This window comes from Pteropus medius, unplaced genomic scaffold (genome assembly GCF_902729225.1).
Source record: "Pteropus medius unplaced genomic scaffold, Ma_sr-lr_union100, whole genome shotgun sequence".
NCBI classification, from domain to species: domain Eukaryota; kingdom Metazoa; phylum Chordata; class Mammalia; order Chiroptera; family Pteropodidae; genus Pteropus; species Pteropus medius.
Window position 1 is genome coordinate 2,325,711 of NW_024352790.1, and position 24,552 is coordinate 2,350,262.

General features: G+C 35.4%; 1 protein-coding gene and 1 non-coding gene across 3 annotated transcripts in view; both read right to left on the minus strand.

Moving 5' to 3' along the window:
• Window positions 1-1,641: 1,641 nt before the first annotated feature.
• Window positions 1,642-24,552, minus strand: part of STX7 (syntaxin 7) — a 43,823-nt gene continuing 20,912 nt past the window's right edge. Inside the window, exons 3-10 of one of the 2 annotated variants that reach the window (XM_039849889.1) lie at window positions 15,505-15,574; window positions 13,344-13,437; window positions 12,506-12,643; window positions 11,399-11,451; window positions 10,768-10,864; window positions 9,552-9,624; window positions 5,652-5,734; window positions 1,642-2,972 (exon numbers count right to left, since the gene is read on the minus strand). In XM_039849889.1, coding sequence (XP_039705823.1) covers window positions 2,880-2,972; window positions 5,652-5,734; window positions 9,552-9,624; window positions 10,768-10,864; window positions 11,399-11,451; window positions 12,506-12,643; window positions 13,344-13,437; window positions 15,505-15,574 — 701 coding nt within the window. In that variant the 3' untranslated portion in view covers window positions 1,642-2,879. Of the gene's footprint in view, window positions 2,973-3,580; window positions 3,876-5,651; window positions 5,735-9,551; window positions 9,625-10,767; window positions 10,865-11,398; window positions 11,452-12,505; window positions 12,644-13,343; window positions 13,438-15,504; window positions 15,575-24,552 lie in introns of those variants that run through there. The other variant, XM_039849890.1, reaches the window with a different exon arrangement.
• Window positions 18,623-18,741, minus strand: LOC120592333 (5S ribosomal RNA). The gene has a single exon (XR_005650102.1). It is a non-coding gene; the product is annotated as a 5S ribosomal RNA (ribosomal RNA).

Here is a 24,552-nt window from a genome sequence, read left to right on the forward strand (position 1 = left end):
ATTGAACTCAGAACTTACCCAAACAACTCTTCATCATATTTTGATATTTTATTTTTATTGCAGCAATCTGGTCATGTGTAAAAGTCAGTTTTACCTTTCAAAAAATAAATGCTGAAAAAGTTATTTCTGTGAATCACTCTTTACTATTAAGATGGACAATGACTTTATTTTCTTTATACAGGTTTTATTTTTTATTATAACATTTTTTTCTACATAAAGAAACAAAAAAATTATACCAACTAGAAAAACGATTGTTTTCCTTGCTAAACTACAGTCTTTTTGTGGAACAAGAAGCCTTCAAAAGTCACTTCTTTTTTCTAAAGTTATCTAAAAAGATTGGTATTTAAAACACTTTTGTGTACAAAATTTTACCATCTTTAGCAAAAGCAGTGAAGACCCCAGAGGACCCAGTGGCAACCTATCCAAGGTGCAGGGTTCCCAAGTGATGCAGATGCTGCCGCCAAGCACCTGGTGTGCTCAGCAGGCCTGGCTCCAGATGCTGCGTCCACGGTTTGCTGTCCTAGATCGAGCTCCAATGTGCCTATATCTGTGTATTTTTTTTGGAGTTGGTTCTGTGCCTACTAAAAAAACGAGCTGCATTATGTTGAAATGACACCAGTTATTCTTTTATCATCAATCACTGTGCAAAATCGAAACTTTTTCATAGTCTTTAATGACCCATATAATGGCCAAACACTTCATACCACAGTCATCCAATTTAAGCAAAGAAGCTGGTTAATCTCAATCTTCATAATGTAATGTAAGCGTATCTTTGGAGTGCACTAAAATGAACAATATGTGTCATTTGATAAGGAAACTTCTTCAGTTTGAAACTTAGTTTGCCTCAGATTCAGATATGTTGACAGTCATGAAAAAAACTCTGATTTTATTTCCCATAGTGTAAGCTTCACCACCTTTCAAAGTGATTCTAAAACTAACCTAAAGGAAAACTATGAATTTTAAAAATTTGGCTATTGTACTGTTTTTCATTTTATTTTTTTCTAATTAAGCCTACTCGGGGTTCCAAATATTTTGTGTAAATTTCTCCCTTAAAATTAATGATTCTTAAAAGAATGCAAGCCACTAAAGTTCCTATTTTTAGTCACTGACCTATGTCCTTGTTAAAACATATTATAAATGATTACACTTTAAATAATGGTGCTAAAATCATACCAAAAATATTAAGCACTTTTGCTGTTATTGAGAACTTATCGTAAAATAAATATAGAAGTAAATGTATTTTGTATATAACATTTTATCAAGTACAACTGTGGCAAAAAACTAAAGTGATTTGTGGAAGCTGTTAGGACTTTCACAGCCATAAGATACTGGTATGTCACATGAAACAACACACTTCCCTGCACTTACAAAGAAAAAACATGTTCCAGAAGGACTGATGGGCTTGCACTGACTTTAGAACAGGTAGCAATTGTATGAATTCTCTCTGCATCACACATTTTGTTCACTATAGCAAGCTGATTCTGGTAAACCCAAAGTCTCAAAATCACTCATGAAGAAGTTTTCTACAGAACCTTTTATGGAAAAAAGTGAGTTTCACTGAGATGCAAAGCAGCTCCCATCTCTTAGTGGCAAATGTCAGTCCCACGGAAGCAGAGCCCTCATGAAACAGAACTATACGGACACTTTTTAAATTATCTTTATTCTGGTTGCAAATGTACAGTTTACTTAGTTACTTAATATTTTATTTGTTCCCATTTGAAGTCTTATAGCTTGCCATGTAAAGCACTGCCTTCATTATCAAACTGCTATATAAGAACATTATAAAATACAAACTATAAACCAAGATAATGCTCTTTACAGTATTCAGATTAGTGCATTAAAACAACACTGATTTAAAAAGGCAAGTAAGTTAACTGGCAAACATCCAATTCCTTTTCTAAAATGGTACAAAATGATATGCAAGGCAAATGCTAAATTTTAAGTGCTGGTTGCTGAAAAACAATAATTGTGGAAAAGTTACTTCCCCCAAATCATTTTGACCCAATGATACAAATGTAACTGTTATCCTATAGGACATAAGGGAAGGTAATTAACTTTCCATTATAATAGCTATGGAAATACACAGTGCAATAACGGGTTGGGATCTTCAGAATTCTAACACATGAGTACCGATCTGTCATACTCTTCCTTCAAATCACATTAAACATTTATAGTGACTACAAATTCTCCAGTAAATGTCAGACTTAAACAGAGCCTACGTAAAAACAATCTATTCTTATTATTTTACTAGGCAATCTACAGCAAATGCTTAATATATACACATCAGGTAGATGAAATCCAGTAGGAAATTATTCACTGATTTCATTCGGAGTAATCTTAAGACCAACAATAAAAGTTAAATAGATAATTTGTGCTGCTCTGAACCAGAAAAAAAAGCCAACACAAAAAAATACATTAGATTTTTTAAGTTAATAGTTCCTCTGCTGGCCCAAATCAAAATTAAACTTTAGAATTTTAATAGAAGTAACACAAATCTGGGTTCATGTGATAGAGAGACGGATGCCACAGAATACATATACCTTTAAATTTACTAATTCCAAAAACTAAGTCAACAGGATAAATTATAAATGAAAGACATATACAATGTGAGCAAAACCCAAACAGTTATTAGACCAAAAAGTATGAAATTTATGCCAGCAGTGATATTTAGAAAAGCTTTCAATATTAGAAAATATCAGATTTAATTCAAAGGAAGCTCCCCACCAAAAAAAACAACAACAACAAAGTATGGGAGCCATCCTTTATGCAAAGGCTTCAAATAAAATTTAAAAAAAAAAAAAAAGAAAAAAGAAAATGATTACAAGAACCTTCTTACATAATTTAGATAATGTAGTGCAACAGTTTTCTCCTTCAAAATCTTAGCCTTGCACTGCCCATATAATTAAACCAATAATTACAACTCCGATGACAAGGATAGAAATGATGATGCACAGGGTTTTTCTGGATTTGTGCTGCAGATGCAAAAACAAAAAACATGTTTACAGATGTAGTGGAGCATCTCCATAGCAACTGGAAATAATTTCATTCATTTCTAGAGTCAAATCAATAGCAATTTATTGCCCTCAAATTTTGGCTGTATTTCTTTCCTTCTCAAAAATCCCTTCACTACATATGGCACTATTCATTCAAAAAACATTCTTCTTGAGTTAATGGACCCACTCAAGGGATAATTATTAAACTTTTGTTGGTAATTTTTCTGGGGTGAGGTTGGGCTTAAAAAAGAAGATATAGAAAAATAAAAGTTACTGATATAAGCAACAGACTGAGGTTACCTATGGATGAAAGTGAAGAACAGCTTAAAAGCTTATATGTTTTTTAAAATTTTATTAAAAAGTTGTTCTTCAAATTGCCCGTTATAAAAATAGTCATGAGAATGTAAAGTACAGCACAGAGAATATAGTCAATGATATTCTAATAACTATGTGTGGTGTCAGATGGGTACTAGACTTACTGGGGTGATCACTTCATAACATATATAAATGTCTAATCACTATGTTGTACACCTGAAACTAATATAATATTGAATGTCAACTGTAATTGAAAAATAAATTTTAAAAAATGTTGTTTTTCAAAATGAGTTCTCAAAAAATATCAGCAAGTGTAAATGTGAGGCAATTTTCCCTAAGGTAAATTTATTAGTTTCCAAAATCCTTCTCATTGTTTAACATTAACAGAAACTGAATTCAAAATCTCAACACATAAATAAAAAGACAAGAGGCAAAAAAATTATAAAACAGTCTTTTAAAATATAAAGGTTAAGAGTTTTGCTCTATTCTTCACTCCTGGCCCAGCTGTAGATTCTACATCTCTTTAACGGCTTGTGTATGTCACAGCAACGTGCAGGAATCTTTTTTCTTATAAAGTAGAAAAATTTGTAAATTTACTTTGTGTCAACCAGAAGTATCAAAAAAATTACAGAAAGATATTTCTGACTCTGAAATTACCCTGAAAACCACGAACACTTTCATTATTCAACATATTCATCTAATTTCTGAACTAAATACTCCACATGGATTAAACACGATTTCTTAAAATTTCAATATCATCACACCTACACATATCTGCCCCAGATTCCACATGGTTACCACAGACACATGCGTAACCTGCCTCTATGAACAGTCATGGGTGTTCCACTACAGTGTATCAGTTACCTAGGGCACCTTCCCTGGTGTGGGGTCCTTGGGGTGCTGCAGCGGTAAGAGCACTTATCACCTTCCTTTATGCTCATTGTTCATCCAACCTACTTAGAAGCACCATAGTTTGTAAAGGCTTTCAAGTGGACTACTGGAAAGTTGCTCTCTTCCCAGCACCTATGCTGCCCAGCCCTTTTCTCATTCCTCCAGGGCCTATGGGGTCAGGTGTAAGGGCGGCTCCAATCTGGTCTGGGAGGTGCAGTTTGGGAAAACGTGTTCTTTTTCCCCAGGGGCCTGCAAGCTTTCCCTTCCACAAGGAAGAGGAAAAGTAAAATTTTTATATATCTGCATCCTCTCAACATCCAAAAGCAAAACGAAATAATACGTAAGCCCTGTCACTGACAAATCCTCCTAAACACTGTATTTGAGCAGTTATAACTGTTGGCGTATACAGATTACTGTATGTTCCACTATTTATAACATCTACAGTCTATGACACAGTGACATTAATTCTGCAGCGTCACTATGTAAAGCACGCACATGAAGACAATAAACACAAGCTACTCTATCAGTGAATACTACTGGCTGTAACTCAGCATTTTCTATATAGCTTCATTGTTCTCTATGTATCACTAAATATGCAGTGATTTGTCCAGTAAAAAAAAAAAAAAATGACATTAAAACTAAAGGGAACATATAAGATTAGTGAGAAAAGTGAAAAGCAATTGAAAATATTTAAGACGGTGCAAATCAGATATTTTATAAGCATATAACAAGGTCTGAGAAAATAATTATGAACAAAAACAGAAATGGAGTTTTAAAAGGGAAGTCAAATGCTAGGGTCGTATTTAGGGGTTTCCAAAGAGCCTGGCCTTATCCTTGCTGAACACCAAAGGTCTACATATTGAACAATGTATTACTAGTTCATGGTCCTAACAGTCATACAGTGCTTTACACATACTTTGTATTTAACTCATACACATGAACGACCTATATTAACCTGATCCACTTAAGAAATCAATTCATTCCTGGTGAAAGTCCTGCTGAATGCTGACAGAATACCTAATGGTCAGGGACACTCCAAGCGAATATAATTTCCCTAGGACCTGAGAGATCTAAGACAAAAATCTTTACCTCTTTTCTTTATCCATAATGTCATTGACCAAAAAAAGGAAGAAAATGTAGAAGGGAACAGTGGGAAACAGAGAAGGCTATCAAAGGGGTTTCTAGGTTAGAATGTCACAGTGACACTATAGGCTGTCAGAAAAGTCCAGGCTTCTCCGCTGCTCCCCTCAGGCCTCTAAATATTAAACTTCCTATCCCCGTGGGCCACATTCTGGTTCAACTCTGAGAATAATCAGGCTAAATCCAGTTTTAAACTGATTGCTTTACGTCTGACCTGTCTTCCATGAGACTTTAACATCTCCAGCCACTTTAAATCTGATTACATACACACACAAGGTCTGAGTTATGACAAAATTTATTAGTTAATATTACCTGATATTCTGCTGCCCTTGACAGGTGCTGGTTTGCGTGCTGAACATTCACCTCTGCATTTTCAACATTGGCTTCTATGCTATCTTTAAGGTAAAAGACACATATACAACTATTAAACATGTATTGATATTACAGTGGCAGAGCTGCACAAATCACTAGATTTTGTTCAATGTAAGATTAAACATATTACAATATTCAGAGATTAATATCAATATCTGGACTTTTATTTAGGCTAAACATGTATTTAGGCAAAAACATCATTTGCTCTGGGGCTCTTATCAACCTAGTTCTGAGCTGAAACCTGGCCCTCCCTGAGGGCCCATACAGCCTTCCCAAGTGGTGACAGTTCTCCATCTCATTCTCCTATGGCCTGGAACAAGTGTGGCTTTGCAGCATGAGACCACTGCAGGTTTCAGACACACTTTCAACTCAGTTTTAAGAGACTCATTTGGACCCGTTCTCAGAGTCTGTTTTGACAGTCTCGACGCTCAGTTTTAATATCCATGCTATCAAACTTATCCACCCCTCCTTGTTGCATACATCTACGATCTCAAGGTCTTTTCTTCTCTTTCCTTGAATGTTTTAGCCCCCAACTCACTGATGTTCTCTTCTATTCCTTTCCTATTAGACATATTGGCCATTTCAGTATCCAATTGCTGACCTTTTAATGCCCTGGCCCCTCAGTTCCTTGAGCGCACATTTTTCAAAGACTGCCTGCTACCCTTGTCATTATAACTGTAGCTTCTTTACAATCTCAATTCCAAGCCTCTCTGTCTGATCACCACCTATCTTTACAGTTCACTCTTTCTAACACCCAGACTTCACAGATCCTAGAACTTTTTCACTGTCTCTTACACCACTTCATGTCTTCACTTCCCTCCTTATCTAGCTTGGATCCCATGGGCGATCATTTCACATCACTTTCTTGCATTCATCTTCAGCTTCCTTGCCCTTATACTTTAGTCATATTTACACAACAAAACCCAACCTGCCCCATGCAGCTGAACATTGATGCGAAAAAAGAATAACCTATGCTGACTTATTTCACTTTAAATTTGTGACTGCCAAGCAAGCCTACCTCATTGCCCTAACTCCTGGAGGACTATGTCATAATTTTTGCCATACTTTCTCCTTTCTCCTCAAACTTCTCATGCCTCCTCATGCACTGTCATTCTCAGCCAGTGATCTTGATTCTAGATCACTAAGACAAAAGGAACAATCAGAAGACATTTCCACATTCTCCCTTGACCCTACCCACCAACTATATGCAACAATATATTTGTCTGACTTCTCTTGTGGTTAGGAAGGGACCGTCCATGCTCTCAGCAAGAGCCGACCTCTCCTCCATCTGTGCGCTTTATCGCATTCCTTGTCACCTAACTCAAAGATCTCAGCCAGCGAGTTTCCTCTCTCACTTATCAACCATATTTCTTTCCCTTATTCATCATCCCCATGAAACCTATAGCCGCCATCTAAAAACAAACCAACCAAAAGACCTCTTCTTTATTCTACATCCACTGACAGCTATGACTATTCTCTGCTCCATTTTCCAGCTTGACTCCTTAAAGGAGTTGTCTACACTTGCTATCTCTAGAAGCTCTCCTCCTATTCTCTCTTGAGGCTGCTTTATCATGCTTTTGCCAACACAGTTCTCATCTGAGGTTACCTATGCCCTACACACCATTCTACTCAGCAGTCAAGTCTAAATCCTCACTTTTTTTAACCTAACAGCAGCATCTGAAACAGCTGACCAGCCATCACTCTTGAAGTACTTTCTCCACCTCATTCTAAAACAATATATTAACTTGATTTCCTCTAAATCATTGGCTATTTCTTCTCAGTCACTTTGTTGGTTCCTCCTCGGCTCTCTGGGTTCTAAGTCAGGGGTCAATGACTTGTTCTGTAAAGGGGCAGAGGGCAAATATTTTAAGTTCTGAAATTCATATGATTTCTGTCATACTCAATTCTGCCTCTGTGGTACAAAAGCTGCCATAGATAACACATAAACGTATGGATGCAGTTTGCCAACCATGCTCAAAATATTTATAGGACTAAGAGTTAAGTTCTCAGATCCCTTCTCTTCTCTATCTAGACATATTTCTTAGGTGACTGCACCTAATCTCGTGACTTTAGATACCATCTATGTGCAGATGACTACTTTCCTGAACTCCATGTTCAATGCCTATCAAAGCTTCAGTTGGGTGTCAAATGGCACCTCAAACTTAACACACCCAAAAATGATTGATTTATATCTATCCAAACCTGCTCCAGTTACAGATTTCCTCATCTCAGAAAATGGCCACACCATTACTTTTGTGGGCCAGGCCAAAACCTTAGCATTATCCTTGAATTAACTCTCTCATACCCATACTCAGCTAGTCAATAAATATCTTTGGCTCTACATTTTAAAAATATCCAGAATTCCATCACTTCTCACCACTTCACTGCTTCCATCTGATCCAGGGCAATATAATTGCTTACCTGGATTCCTGTAATAGCCTTTTAAGTGGTCTCTTTGCTTTTGGTCTTGCCCCTTTACAGTCTGTTCTCAACCTAGCAGCCAAAGTGAGTATTAAAACCTAAGTCAGATTATAATGCTCCTTTGCTCAAATCCTTCTGTGGCTTCCCATCTATAAATAATGAAAAACAACAACAACAACACAAGCCCTCACAGTGGCTCAGGATCCCACAAGGGCATCTCCCCTGTGACTTCTGACATCATCCCCATTCTTCCTCTTCCTCACTTCACTCACCAAAGATTTCAGGCATGCTTCTGTTGGAAGCCCTTTGCACTTGCTGCTCCCTCTGCCTGGAGCACTTTCTCTTACTTGCTCCCTTACCAACACGAAGTCTTCACCAAAATGTTACCTGTCGGTAAGGCCTTGCCTGACTACGCTATGTATAGCAGCGACATCCTCCACTACCGGCAGTCCCATCCCCATACCTTAAACTTATTTTCCCTCTAGCACTTATCACCATTTACTTACTTTTCTTTCTTTCTTTTAACTGTCCCTCTCCTCCGATTAGATTATAAGATCTATAAAGGCAGGGTCTTTTACTTGTTTAGTTTCAGCTGAATCCTCAATGCCTAGATTTCTGCCTGGATATGGCAGGTACTCAATAAATATTTGTTGGATGCATAAATGGTTTTCAAAATTTTACCTTGTGATCTTCTGGGGTGACAGAAAAGGCTAAGAACTGACAAACGATAGTTATATTAAACTGTATGTCCAAGTAGTTAAAGTGAACAAATTCGGAAAACACATTAAACGTAACTTTAGACATAGCCACAGACATCTTCATATTTCAAAATGATAAAAATAATCAGGATCCTGATCAATCCTGATAATTATATGAATTACTACTACATTTAAAACTTAAAGGAAGTCTTAGTCACTGATTTAAAGAATTTAAAAAAAAATTCTTAGCATCTAAGTACTACTACTAATCTACCAATAAGCTATTAAAATGAATGAGCAAATGGCGGCCTATTCCCTCTAATCCAATAGGTAAGATCACATGCACAATTATAAATAGTACACATTTCCCAAAAAGTCCTTGTGATGACAATTAAATTGGGGAAAGATGAAAACCAGAGGTCCTGGAAATAAGCTAGAATAATGTTACATGGTGCCTTCCATGATCTCAGCAGCAGTAAGCCTGAAGAAATTTGAGGCTTCTGAAATAAATGAAAATGATCATTTCAACCACTAGGAGCCAAAAATGAGATCTGTTTTAGATAAAGCCAAAGGTTGCTGTTTTGTTGTAGACTGTGCTTTTGATTCCAGAGAGGCCAAAAAGAAGAGGAAGCAGTGACTTTTCCTTGAGAAGTTACCAAAGATAAATTGCATGTAGTTTGTTCACACCTCAAAAAATCTAATCAGTAGGGCTTGGGCTTACCTATCACATCTCCTTGCTCATGAATCATCATTCCCAAATTTTTAAATATTTCATTAATATCCATAATATCAGCCTAAGAGAAAAAGACATATAGTTTTATAATCAGAAATTCAGTCCCAATCCACAACAGGGGGGAAAAAACCCAAACCACCACACATTCATAGACTTAATACATATATTTTGGAATATTGCAAAATTATTTTACTACAAGCAATCCCAAGTAAGTAGACCTTGAATAACAGTAACCAGTTCTCTAAAATAAGTCTGTGGCATTAAAAATATCAAGCAAGGCAGTATGATAATGAAAGATCTACATTAGGAAAGGGCTATGGTTACTGAGTTTATGTTATACAATCTGATCAGTTTTATTAGCACAAGAGTATTCCCATAATAAAGGTATAAAATACTCTTGTTATAATTATTTCTAGTAAAAATGTATTCATCAATTTTATAATTTAAAATAATAGAACATTAGGTGAAAATTTAAAGTCTCATATTTATACACTTGAATATGCAATGAAATAGTGATGGATAAAGAAGTTATAAATTTACTTTCCTTCAATATATAATAACTATTATTTTGCCTGATTAAAGAGTCAAGTTAAACTATTTTATTCAGGAGGCATAGGGCAATTTACATATTCATCCTATGCCTTGGTTTCCTCATCTGTAAAATGGCAATGATAATGACAGAGTTAATCACTTCACAGAGTTTTTATGAGAATTAAATGAGACAATTAAGATAGAGTTTATAATATTACATAGTATTTGGCACACGGAAGCCCTCAATAAATTGCAGTTATTGTTAGCTATTAGTAGCCCACCTTTTAGGGAATACGTTGGTGTCATAAGAACTAAGGCTTTCTATTTCTTTGATGTCATAAACATACTAAAGAGAAATAAAAAACTTCTAAAGCCCTTGTAAAAATTCTTATTCATGCAGGTGTGATGTGTATCATGTACCACGTAGCCATGCAGACTCGCCTAACATTTTATCTTTAGATTGTTGTTTCTCTCAGTGCTAGGGTGACCTGAGATGACTTAACAGAATTTTAAAAAATTGAGTGGAGGAAAGTATGTTCTCTCATCAAATTCTAAGGAGACTGTTTTTTAAAAAAGAAATTAATTTATATGAGAAACGCCACCAAATTAAGCATCTTGAGGATAAACTCACTCAGAACAGAGCAGCAGCCCAACTCTATAATGTAAAGCTTACTTCAAGTTGCCTAATAGAAGACTCTCTCTCATGAATAAGGTGAAGGTCATCCTCTGTAATTTCGTCATCCTGCACCTGTACTTGAGGTTGAGTTTGGCTAATAAAAATAACAGAATATGGAAAAAAGACTATTAAAGTAGGACTTCCTATTTAAAAAATACTTACTAAGTAGAATATTTTCCTTCAAAGTCAAAGAATTGCTCATAACTAAATTCTAAGAATATAACAGAAATATCAGTCAACTTTATTCATGAGTCATTTCACATACTATTTTTTTGTAGTTATTATTTAATCGAAGCTGTATTGGGTGGCTGCTATTTCTTGTTCATGGACTTAAACCTCACACAAAGGAATAATCTATATCAAATAACAATTAAGTCAATAATATTTGTTTGAACAAAATTATTTATAAAGTATTATTCCTATACTGGAATATTTTATATATTTATATTTTATACTAAGTACTGATTTTTCAAATTTTTCAAATTTATTGTTTTCTATTTATAAGTAACTTAAGATAACAGAAATGATATAATATATTGAAAGCTGTAATTCTGTTCCAGAGACCATAATGTATAAAACTTATTGAAAAAAGTATCTTTTGATCTATATAATATTTTATAGTTCTTACCTTTCCCAGGATACAAGATTCCTTTCTTTTGCAGTCTCCTCAGGAAAAGCACTCTGAATAATTTGGTAATAAAATGGATTGAGTAGGGGCAAAGGAATAACACATAACACTCACAGTATTCCTTATAACAATCAAGACTGATTTATTTATGCATGTGAATATATATGTAGAGAAAAAAACTCTTGTTCTAGTATTTTAGGTCAACTACTTCAAATAATATTAAAACCATATTTAAGATGACAAGGGAGGTATTCATTAAGCATTCCTAAGAGCCAAATAACACATTTTATTTAATTAACATGTACATAGTCTTGGAAATTGTACCTTAAAGAACAAGAAAACAACTTGTGATAGTTTCTAAGGGAATGTGAAATTAGAGTAAGTCAAAATTCCACTCTGAATTATCCTTTTGTTTACTTTCTACAGGTTATATTTCTTAAGGTGAATATTCTTCAATATTTGTATAATATATTCACTCTTTTTAATTTCCATTATTTTTATACAACTCGGGAGTAAAGTGCCCTCTACACTAGCATGAACACAAAGTAACAGCTTTAAGTTCAAGTAAATGTGAGACTGTTAGTTCGAATTTGACCCCTAATCACTTCTGACAAAATATTTCTATATTTTTATATAATTTATATTTATAATATTTTGTTTCATGATATGGACAAAATAACCACAGTAATACAGAATTACATAACTATCATCCTTCTTAAAAACTGAACAGAAACACCTGAAAATATTCTAATACTAATTCCCAAGATGTTCACAAATCTCTATAACTTAAAAAAACATGCCAATGTGGTCTTTTAAGGCAGGGGTCCCCAACCCCCAGGCTGAGGACAGGTACAGGTCAGTGGCCTGTTAGAAATCAGGCCACACAGCTGGAGGTGAGCAGCAGGCAAATGAGGAATTCTTAATGTGTATTTGCAACCGTTCTCCAGTGCTAGCATCACCGCCTCGGCTCCACCGCAAATCAACAGGCATGAGATTCTCATAGGAGCACTGACTGGTCCCTGGTGCCAAAAAGGTTGGGGACTGCTGTTTTAAGGGATCCTTAGAGAATATTGTGTTCATTTTTAAAATGCCTTTTTAAATACTTACAGATAGTCTGGAACCGGCTCTCACTCGAGCAACAAACTCTTTCTCTTTCTCAGCAGCTTGCCTCTGGACCTTTTGAAAGTTTGTCAGTGACGCTGTGAACTCAGCTACTAGGCGATCCTTCTGTATTTTCCTTTGACGCTAGAGGAAAGGGGGATAAAAACCTACTAGAATCAAGCTGTGAAGTTCAACAGAATTTGCAAAAGTTGTTTCACCACTAGCTAGCTCTTTAATTCTGAAATATTCACTCACTCTCCAATTACAGGGCCTTACTAATTAACTCTCAATAACATTTTGACAGTATGTTCAAACACTGTGTAAATTTACCTTGAGGCAAAAGGTCCATAATGCTGAATTTCTTATCTCATATTTTCACCCTAAAATCTGGGCCATGATTTTGAAGTTATTTTAAAGTACTTTTTTGTTGTTGTTGTTGTTGTTGTTTTTTTAAGGAAAATAAAACCTTATACTCTTGTCTAATTAACAATGTCTACTAAGTGAGCAAGAAAATAAATATGTGCCCCTAGGAAACCTCACATCTTGAATGAGTGTGCATGTCTCATGAAGTCCGTCCTGGACGGCCAGGAAACAACTACTCAGGAAGCATGTGCTGAGCACTTACTTAATTATGGGTAGGGCAACTGTATGGAAACAATTTTTGCTTTATTGAATCACACAAGATACTACCTGGGCAATTAAATATAGTTTTGTGTTCTGTGAGCTAATCTCAAACAGAATATTCCCCCTACTTTCCTTTCTAGCGTAACAGTTCAAAGACACTACAATGCACTTGATTTCTTTCACATTCAATACGTCAACAATGTGTTTTAAAGCTTAATACCTGTTCACTGGGGGTAGTAGGCAGAGATCCAAAATCTTTAATGTACTTATCTGTTTCTTTAGCGAGCTGGTTAGTATACTGCTGCTTCTGTTGCCTAAAGTGAGAAAACACGCATTATAGCCAAAGAACTAATCTATTTCTTTAAGCTCCAACTCTGTCATTTGAATCGACCTTGATGAATAGTTTTATAAAAATCACTTTTTTATAGATTGACTCCAAATTTTCTCTATGAAAATAAATTTTTCAGGTTCTATTCTTTGATAAATACTGAGTAAATAATACATAGAAAGTTCTTTACTCACACAGGGGGTAACCAAGCTTCGAGTAATAATTATCAGTAGCCATTTAGAAAGGAAGATGACTTAAGCTAACATGAGATTGTGAGATGTCTGATGTATGATATATTGGGAGTGTGAGAGACTTTTACTTGCATCCTACGATTGGGAGGTCTTAAGTAAAGAGAATTTGTTGCCTTAAACTTTGCCCAGTTCCCAGGTCTTAGGGTACATCTGGCCTCTCACATTTCTCTACCCGGGCATTTATATCCTATAGATGAAAGAAGGAAGGAAGGGAGGGAGGGAAGGAGGAAGGAAGGAAAGAGAAAGAGAGAAAGGAAGAGAGAAAGAGAGAAATACAGAGGGAGAGAGAGAGAGAGAGGGGGAGAGGGAGGGAGGGAGAAAAGAGAGGAAGAGGTAATAAATAATAGTACAAATTTACTATTATTTAAGTTTGCTGCAGGAAAAAAAATAGCATTTCCCCATAAAGGGAATAGGACACAATAAAAGAGGCAAATTATATCAGAATCTACATCTATCTTGTTAGCTAGCTTATAAAGTCAAAACTAAGATTTCTAACTAAACTTGACACTAAAAAAGGCTTGTATTAATGAGATGCTTTATAAGTTACAGCACTGATACCTCTCATATTAAATACATATTAGTCCTGTTAAATACATATTAAAATAATGAGATATTATATAAAAGTATGCTTAAGTATAGACATCTGTTATTTTACTAATAAGAATTACAACCTATTTGTATCTACTTACGAAGTACTCTATTTTTAACATGACTTCTTAAATTTTTAGAAAATGTTATATAATTAAAATTCTTAAGACGTTAATGATGTGTACATAATCAGAATCTCCACTATTAACCTTAGCAAAATATGGTAGCTATTAAGCATTATGTGTTTCTATTTCATTTTAATTCAATAAATAATGGTTCATTTATTTAGATTTCAGGCATTTTAACCACCCTGGTATCTATATTCTACAGAAAAATGTAATACGGATAAATGTACATTCTTTTTTTTCCTTAAGAATGTGAATTATTACTACCTATCTTTTAATTTCTTCCTCTTTTTTCCTTCCACAGGTAATGCTGTCTGGCATACAGCTCATTACATACATGTTACTTGTTACACGTTAACAGTGCTGAACTAAGATTTAAAATTCAGGTTCAGTATGATGCTGGGCAAATTATCAAACCTCCAACAGACATGTTTTCCTTATGAGCAAAATGAAAATAGTTCTTTTGATCTATTTATCTCACTCCAATTTTATAAGGTTCATTTGAGAAAATGTATAAACATATTCTATAAAATCTGTACCACCATGAAGAACTATCGCTGTTTTGCTAACAGGGTATTAATTTACAGAAACACATCTTATATAACTATTATAACTTTTTTTTTTTCCTAAACAGAGACTAATGCTTTCTGAAATTCAAGTATGTAGGTTTAAGTTTTGGGAGTTGATAGTTCATATTGAATATGTAATGATCTAAACCAATAAAATATCTGGTCACTGTAACACTGTAGAATTGTAGCTATGGGAAGCAAATCACACACAGAGAAGCTCACAGTAAAACACCATCAAAAAAACCTATTTAAAAAGTATAAGAAAGGTAACTAAAGAAATTCTGCTTTGATAGAGTAAGCCAGATCTTAAAAAAAAAACACACACACACACACACACAAAAAAAAAACATGCCTACTACACGGAAAATCTTACACAGAAGCTTGGTACAAATAAGGCAGCAGAACCTTATTAATTCACCACTGTTTTCTCCAGTAAGCATACACTACACACTATCAAAGAAACATAACAGTTGTTTTTCCCCATTCTTTCCTTTTCTTTTCTTTTTAATGAAATACTTACAGCTGTTGCCTCAATTCAAGTGAATCTTGAGGTGTTCCAAGTTGATTCAGAGTCCTCTGTATTTCCACAGCTATTATGATGGAAAATAAATGTATATTTGTTACAAATGTTATAGCGACAGAAATTAATTTTAAGAAATTAATATAAGCAAATAGGCAGATAGAAAAGGCTAGAAAAACAAAGATATATACAAAACACATTAGTTGAGAAAAAAGTAATAAGTGGTTTATTTGAATCTAATTAGTAACAATGAATTAATTTTCAAGAGAAAATCGTGTGGGGACATTAACATATGAAACTGCCCATAATATTGTAATAACTATATATGGTGTCAGATGGGTACTAGTTAATCAAGGTGATCACTTTGTAAGTTATATAAATGTCTAGTCACTATGTTGTACACCTGAAACTAATACAATATTATATGCCAACTGTAATGGGGAAAAAACTCCACGAAACTGCACTTACAATACAAAAATATTATCTTCTTTCCTATCAGAAGATTTAGCACAATGGCACATGGACTTTCACTTAACTCTACTGGCATAAAAATTGTGAGAAAAATAACTGTAAAAATTACATAATTCATTGGAATATGAAGTAAATGAACTATAGTTAATAAATGAGAGGAATAATAGAATTGGAAAAAATTATTTTTCAATTATTTTTGTAATAAGTGATTCAAACTAGGATTATCAAAGGATGCGAAAACCACAGGATATTCACACGACCTCAAATTATCACTGCATAGATGACATTAATTGTAAGAGTTAACTTTATCGTAGATAAATTTGCTGCTTAAAACGATCAAATTTTGCACTGCCAACGGTACAAACTGGCACTATTAGTATCCTGACATGATGCAATATGACCTACGTATTTTCCTTGCCAAAATATTTAACCTGAACCTAATCATGAGACAAAATCAGACCGATTTATATTTTAGGATAATCTACGAAATAACTGGCTTGGATTATTCAAAATGCCAACGTCGCAAATGAAAAAAATTGATAGTAGGTGAGCTTTCTAAATTAAGAACTGAAAAAAACCCTTGAAATAATAAAACACACAAATGTATGGTACTTGACTGGGTTCTGAATCAGAAAAAAGAAAATGCTACAAAAAAATTGTGGGGACAATTAGAGGAATCTGAACTTGAAATGTGAGACGAAACAAAAGTTAAAAATTGTCAACAATTGGTGAACCCAGGTGAAAGGTATATAAAGAGTTCACTGTACTATACTTTTACTTTTTAGTGGGTTTAAAATACTTAAAATTAAAAGTCAGGGGTTTAAAATTAATGCTAAACTCATAATCCAGAAGTCTATGATCACTGCAATAAAAAAAAGCTCTTCGCATACAGGAGGATCTATAGTTTTATGCAAGTGTGTACAAAAATAAAATCTCAAGTAGAAATAAGTTGAAAATCCATCTCAAAGTAAAGAATTTTCATATTTCCAAGAACTAGAGAAAAATAATCTGATACGCCCATTCTTTTCACTTAAAATAAGTGGTTTATTTATATAGCTAAATGCTTTTAAATAGTCATTATTTATTTATGGAATCAAGGGAATAATTGTATTTCAAAACACAGAATAACTTTTGTTCGCTGGCGATGATGTAATGAACACTGCTTTCAAGTTAAAGCTGAACAATATAAATCCTGAAGAACTCATATAGCATATAAAAACTGCTAAACATTCAGCTAGCTTCAAAGGAATTTCTTTTGCTTTAATTTTGGCAGATTTTTTCTTTTGTAGGGTAAAGAATTCTTGTTTGCTGTTTTTAACTTATCGGGGCTTGCAATTAGTTATACATTTCCTTCTGAACCTCAACAGATGTTCTTGGACTACTTTACAGGGGTTTAATGCTTTTATTTAATAAAAAAGTGTGTTGATAAGACAAACTGTAGTACAGGCCACTCTAGGATAAGGACAGGCATTTATCTCATCTCTAGAGCAGGGGTCCCCAAACTCTAGGAACTGGTCTGCTCAGCAGAAGGTGAGCGGTCAACGAGCAAAAGCTTCATCTGTATTTGCAGCAGCTCCCCAGCACTAGCATCACCGCTTCAGCTCCACCTCAGATCATCAGGCATTAGATTCTCATGGAAGCACTGGTCCCTGATGCCAAAAAGGCTGGGGACTGCTGCTTTAGAGGGTCCTTGCCTTTTAAAAAAGTTATATTAAGTGATAAAAAAATAAACTGTCCAATAAATTACACCAGGAAAACTCCCTATGTGGGGGTTAGAGAACCTGATTTTACCTCACAGTAAAATAAATCTGTAATAAATTTTGAATTTAAACACTAATCGAAACCATTAACCTGCTACATAAAACTATAAAAGTGTATTTATTACATGATCTTATTTAGGATCTTGGAGTGAGGTATAAATTATCTAAGTATGACACAAAACTAAAAAACATGGAAGAAAATATGACAAGTTGACAAAACAAAATATTTTTAAATTTTTGTTATATGAAAAATATATATGTTACAAATATATATAAATAACATATATATGTGTGTATACATGGGAGAAAATATCTGTAGCAAATGATGAGCAAAAGAGTTAATATCCCTAATACAGAAAAAAAATCCTACAAACTAGTAATAGAAAAATAGCCCATGCAAAAATGGACAAAAGATATCTATTTGAAATTTACAACAAATAAACATATAAGAAATTCAACTTCATTGATAATCAACTTTTGCATATCACATTGGTAAAAATCAAGGGAAATAAGTAGGTAAGAATATAATTACAATCAAAAGCCTTAAAATAAAAAGTAGAGACACACCTAAAAGGAAAAAGGAACACTATCAATAATGTATGAAGAACTAGAAATAATTGAGAAAAGGTGAGACGAGCCAGTACAAAAATGGGCCAAGAACAGAAATATTAGTAATATTCACTAGAAAAATGAAAAGCAAAAAAGGATCAAAAAGTATATCAATTCTGGAAAGAATAAATAACTTTAATGTGTGAATGTTATATAAAATTGTTCAGCCATTATTTATTTTTATTTTTTTATTTTTTTAGGCGAGGCAACTTTTAGTTGACCTCACAGATTACAAGGACCTTGACAGCTTACAATCCCTTATTTTTTTAAATTTCTTATGCCTACAGCACCTGGTCTTCCTAGGTGGTCTCCCATCCAAGTACTAACTAGGCCTGACCCTGCTTAGCTTCCAAGATCAGATGGGATCGGGCTTGTTCAGGGTGGCATGGCCGTAGACCTGTTGGCCATTAAAAAGAATTAAGTTGAACTACTTCTGATAGGCCAGGTGGGCACCTAAATCTACCAAGTCTATTTTCCTAGTTTTGTTTTGTTTTTTTTAACAGATGTACTCACAGCCTCTGTTTCCATCCTTTCTGCCTGAGTAAGGGTTACAAGAGAAGGAAGAGATCACCAGAAGCCCCTGAGGGCTCTGCACTGGAACAAGGCAGTAAACCTAGAGCAACTCTATTTCCTGTCACATTACTCAGAAATGCCACCAAAGACCTGACAAGCTTAGAGTGGTGATGCCTCTCCTATTCCCATTTAATTGGCCTGTATGGAGCTGGAGGACACAGAAAACAGAACAGTCATGATGACTACCAGAAGCTCATTCAGATGGTGACTCCAAGTGCAATGCTCTTCAAAATGTGATGTTTACTAGAATAGATCATCACAATCTCTGGCACCTTATATAAACCTACTGATGTGATAAATACATTTTGCTCTACCCTAAAAAATACAAAACATGAGAAGGAATTTGCTTTCAACTGGATACAACAGCAGTGAGCCCTAACAGTCTTATCTCGGTTATATACACTATCTCTGTGGTACAAGCTGGTTTTCAAGGACACAGATCATCTCTTACAGGACACTGCACTAGTCCAATACATTGCTTACATCTGCTTTTAGGATCTGAAAAGGAGTATGTACTTTTAGGTGCTTTTGAAGGAGGTCAGTATGCAAGCAGGGAGAAGATAAATTCCACGAAAATATCAGGCCCTCAGTGAAGAAATCTGGTCCATTAATCTGCATGGATTATGGAAGAACTACACTCTGTAAAGTAAATGACAAACTGCTTTTCTTTGCAGTCTCAATACAAATAGGGAACAGTGCTTGGTGAGACTTATGCTGCTCTAACACATTTTAGTGAATGCGCCAAAAGGTTGCCAGCTCTGGCTTCACCTCCCCAAAAGAAAAGGCTATCCAGCTAGTTCAACTGGTGGTACAAGCAGTTCTACAACTTGGCTTTAGTGACCTAGTTGATCCAATGGTAACTCAAATGCCTGGTTAATATCAGGATCCTGCATAAAACCAGTCTCAAGTCTCGATAGGAAAAAAACATATAGGAGTCCCTTAGAATCATGAAGCAAAATCAAGTTCTCTTTGGCAAACCAATGTTATCCTTTTTAGGAATAGTTTTGGTCTTGCTACAGCACCCTGGATAAAAAGTAAACAATGGTATACTAGGCAACCAAGTGATCTGAGCTGCCCACTGTGCATTAGGTATTATGTTACTTTGTTGGTGTATCTTTTCTCCATTTTTTTCTATGTCCGCCAGTCAGCCTGCCCCTCGCCCAAACTCCTACAGCAGTTGTTCAATGGGATAATAAACTAGCAATGGAGGAATAAAAGCCACATGTTGCCTTACCAATGCGGACTTCCCCTTTCTGAGAGTAACATGACTACTGGCTTGCATACGCCAATTTGCAGCAATGGCAATCACAAATAAATATGTAACAAGGCATCAACCTCGGGGTTATCAGCCAGCCAGCCCAGGGCAAGCAGCTTATATTCCTTCTACCTTGGTAGAAACAGAATTTTATACTCACTAAAATAGTCGCCCTGTAGATTTTATTATGCTTTTCCAATCCCCTCACCTCAAGATTCTACCAGCTTCCTAATCCATGTATTAGTCACAATCATGGCATCCCACACAAGAGTTAATATCAGGATACTTTTGAACAAGATATTCACTTTACAGAGAGAAAAAAATTAAACAGATCTTCCGAAGACAATGAGATTCATTGCTCTGCCAGTAATGCATTATCAAGAACCTGAAGGACTTCTAGGATGTTTAATGGCCTACTGAGACTCAATGATGGTGTCACCTGGGAAACAATATTTTGGAAAGTTGAAGTGCTGTCCTACAGGATCTTTATGCTCTCAAAGAACAACCAACCCCTGCAGGATGCTGTTTCACCCAGAGCTAGAAAGAAAACTTAGATTTGGGAACTAAGAGGTTAAAGTGAAGACTACATCTAATTACCCATTTGCACATTTTCTTCCAACCCTGGAGGTGATTTAGAGACACTATGAGAGTGAGGAATGTTTCCATCTGGTAGAAGCTGAGACTGCCATCTGCCCATCTGGGGCCTGGACACTGAATAAGGTATTATTAAGGGGAAGTAAGGTTATGCCCATACCAACTTGAGAGGGAGAGGAATAAATAAATTTTGGATTAGCTGGAGGGAACTAGCTAATACTGGCATCTTTAATCATAAGAGTTAGTATCATACAAGCATGTCAGTAGGAGCAATGAGGACCCAGGTTTGAAAGTCTGGGTACTCCAAACAGCCGAGGTGTTGAGTGAAAGAATAAAGAACACGGAATGGCTACTCAAGGAGAAAAGTATTCATACAAGCTGCACTCTTGTTTTCCAGCTGTAGAGCAGTAACTATAGACAAAAAAGAAGTTCCTAGGTAGATGACAAACAGGATGGTAATATGGAAAAACTGATTATCATTCCTAGTTTCTCCAAAATCAGTTTTAATTTCATTATCCAGCCTGGGGTTGTAACTTTATGGGATAGTCAAATTCAATTTTAATTGGCATATGTCCAACTTTAAAAAAACCTCACGAAACATGAAAATTAAGGAACAAATTTTTTAGATAACCATAAACAGTTTCTTAAAAAAAAAATTACCTAATACATGGAGATGATTAAACCAAGATGTACCACTACAAGAATATAATGAACAAATTATTTTACATTATTTAACTATTTAAAATTATTTGCACCATTACTTCTAGAGAGGCAGCTTTAAAAAATACATTACATTTTTCATAACATAAAGGGAACACTATTTCCTACAAATCCAAACAAAGTGCACTGTTATTTCCTCAAAATCAACAGTCCCCTTTCTGGCTCTTAATAGGTTTACTACTTAAGATGACCCATTCTGTTCCATGCAGGTCTGCCGCCATCTAGTGGATTACTTAAAAAATGCTTCATAGCAAAGTAGTTTTTGTCCTAAAAACAAAATTAATAAATAAATAAATAAATAAATAAATTGTAGGCAACAGTTGGTATCAAAGGCTATGGCATGTGACAACCTGTCATACTTCATCAGGGAACAGTAAGGACGCTGTCTGACCAGCGACAGTGGTGGGCTGCAGGGGCTCGCTCTCTGGGCCAGCCCTAACAGGCACACAGAGCGCCCTCAAATAACCGTCTCTTGTGACTAAGAGCAAAATACAGCTATCTGCTCTTTTAGCACAAAATATCTGTTGTTCAACCCAAAATAACTCGGAGTTGTAATAACCAATCGTAGAAAAAATAATGGTTGGCAAAACCCTTGGACACATGATTTTGAGCTTCTGACTCAACCTCATCTGCATCACACTGAAGAAGTAGTAAAGTTTAATGTTGACCAGCAAGCAGCTGTGGAGCCAGACAGCCTGACTTCACTTCTTCCTGGCCGCTGACCTTGGACAATTTACCTAATCTCTCTAAGCTATAATTGCTGCAACAGTCAAACGGAGAATATATCACCTCCTTCTCAGTTATCGTGAATCTCAACTGAGAAGAATGAAGACAAGCACCTGGTACTGGGTATAATAAAAGCTCAATAAATGAGAGCTAAGCATATGAACTAACTGTCTTATGTTTTTCTCTTCAAAGTCAGAAATGAAAAATATTCTACTTAACATAACTAAGTGATGTGAACCATGCTTTAGGAGGGTACTAAAACTTAATTTCTGATATAGTTATGAGAACTATAGAGATAATGATAAATATCCATCGATGTGAGTTATATCCCATATTTAGGAGGGAAGAGTCAGCTAGCTACTTGACAGTGACAAGTATCTAGCAGTTAGTTACATACAAATGATATAATTGAAACTGAACTAGAAAACACAAGTAAATATTAAAAGACACAGTTTTAGACTCGACTCTTTCCTCATCTATCAAATCCTCAACCTGTTTTAAACAGCAATTTGTAGTATTAAAGTTGACATACATGAAAACTGGTAATCTGATTATAATTAGAGAATCATTAAGTTCATTACAGAGTACAAGGTGCATAAGATAATGTTGCATGAGAAAAATGCCTATATCAGCGCATTGAAAATTTGTATCAACACAAAAAGATTCTAAGAAAAAAATCACATGAACTTGGTCTATTTCAATATCAAGAAAAACCACGAAAAGTGTATTATAATTCTAAAAAGCATATCGGAAGTGGAGAAACTCCCTAGAGAGTCTGAAAGAAAACTAAAATAATTACAGGCTTTTTTTCCAAATAGGCTCTCTATCTCATGCTCTGTCTTGTGACCCGAACAGGGAACTTATTTTCTTTGTGAGTAAAAGAACTGACGCAAATTGGAGGAGAAGGGGTAGGGAGGAAGATGAAGGATCTTCTAAAGGATGAGTCTGGAGTGGAGCAGTGCCTCCAGGGGCCAAGCCCACTGGTTTGCTGTGCTCTCCTTTTCAACACTGGAACACCTGAAGGCATATCCTGCTACCACAAAACCATCTCAAATTTAGAACGGTTAATTTTTAAATTTCTTATTGGTTTTCTAACTAGATACTTCAAAGGTAGAAAGGCATAAAGGTTAACCAAGTGAATATTTAGGGCATCTTAAAGATACTGTAGATTAATAAAGGATTAAATCTGAAGGCACAGTTCTTTAAAATAAAGTACAAAAACAAGTCATTTGACAATTATACGTAAATAATACTTCGGATTTCTAAGATGGCTAGATCATGGCATGCTCTCTTAGCAAAGATATCAGTCCTAACATTTTATCACATGGACCTGATCAGTTTACCTGATGAGACTCTAGAATCAGAACTAAATCCCAGGGGAGGACGTGGCCCCTAGAGATTTGTGTAACCAGCAAACACAAGCAATGACTTGGTGAAGCAGGCTCAAAACCTGTCTCTGAAAGAAAACTCTTATCTAGGACTCCCTCTTTGCTTCTTAAGTTATATGTTTAAAAGAGATTCTTACAAACAAAAGTTGTATTGTCATTAGCGCCTCTATCCTGTGGTTCTTGAGGGAAACACAAACCAACCTGTGTGAATTTTGGAATGTAGAACAGACCTATGCTCTAAGCAAAATTAGGTTTTCAAAAATGTGAGAACAGTACAAAATGACAGAACCACATTTTGTTCCCTCTTCATGGTTGTCTTGTATGCGCCATCTGAAGACCTGTGAGTTTTCAACAGTTTTATTTTAACAAATGGACAGCTTATTGTAAAGTATTTTATCATGCTTTCTGAAAACAGTTGTTCTCGGTCTGCTTACGTAGAGTCCTGCTTTACTGTTAGTTTTTATTTATGGCAGAGTGTATAGAATCTGTTTTGTAGGTTTAAAATACAGAACAGTCCTTTAAAAAATAAGAGAATTTCAAAAAGGAGGAGGAGGGAAAAAGGTAAAGTCTCACTCCTTCCAATTTTCCAACCTTCCAGACCCCTTCTTGTCCCACCTCTTGATAAGCTTCTTTCCTGTCAATCACCAGATGGCCCAGTAATTCTTTGGCTCCAAAAGCAGCCGGGTGTTGGCCATGTAACGAAGTTCGCCTCCAGTTTACATGGCAGCAATTCCCAAACTACTAGTCTCAGTCCTAATTTCTGATCAGTTCTATTTGCCAAGACATCGCTACTCAGATGTTGCTAAAACACTGAAAATGGATTTCTGCTTCCTATAGGAACATGGTGAGAGCAGCAGGGCACTCTGCTAGGGGAGGTAGAAAGGGGAGGCTTGGACCACACTCGGGGGGTGCCCCACAGGCTCCAATCTCTGAAAGGACATTTCAAGAGGGA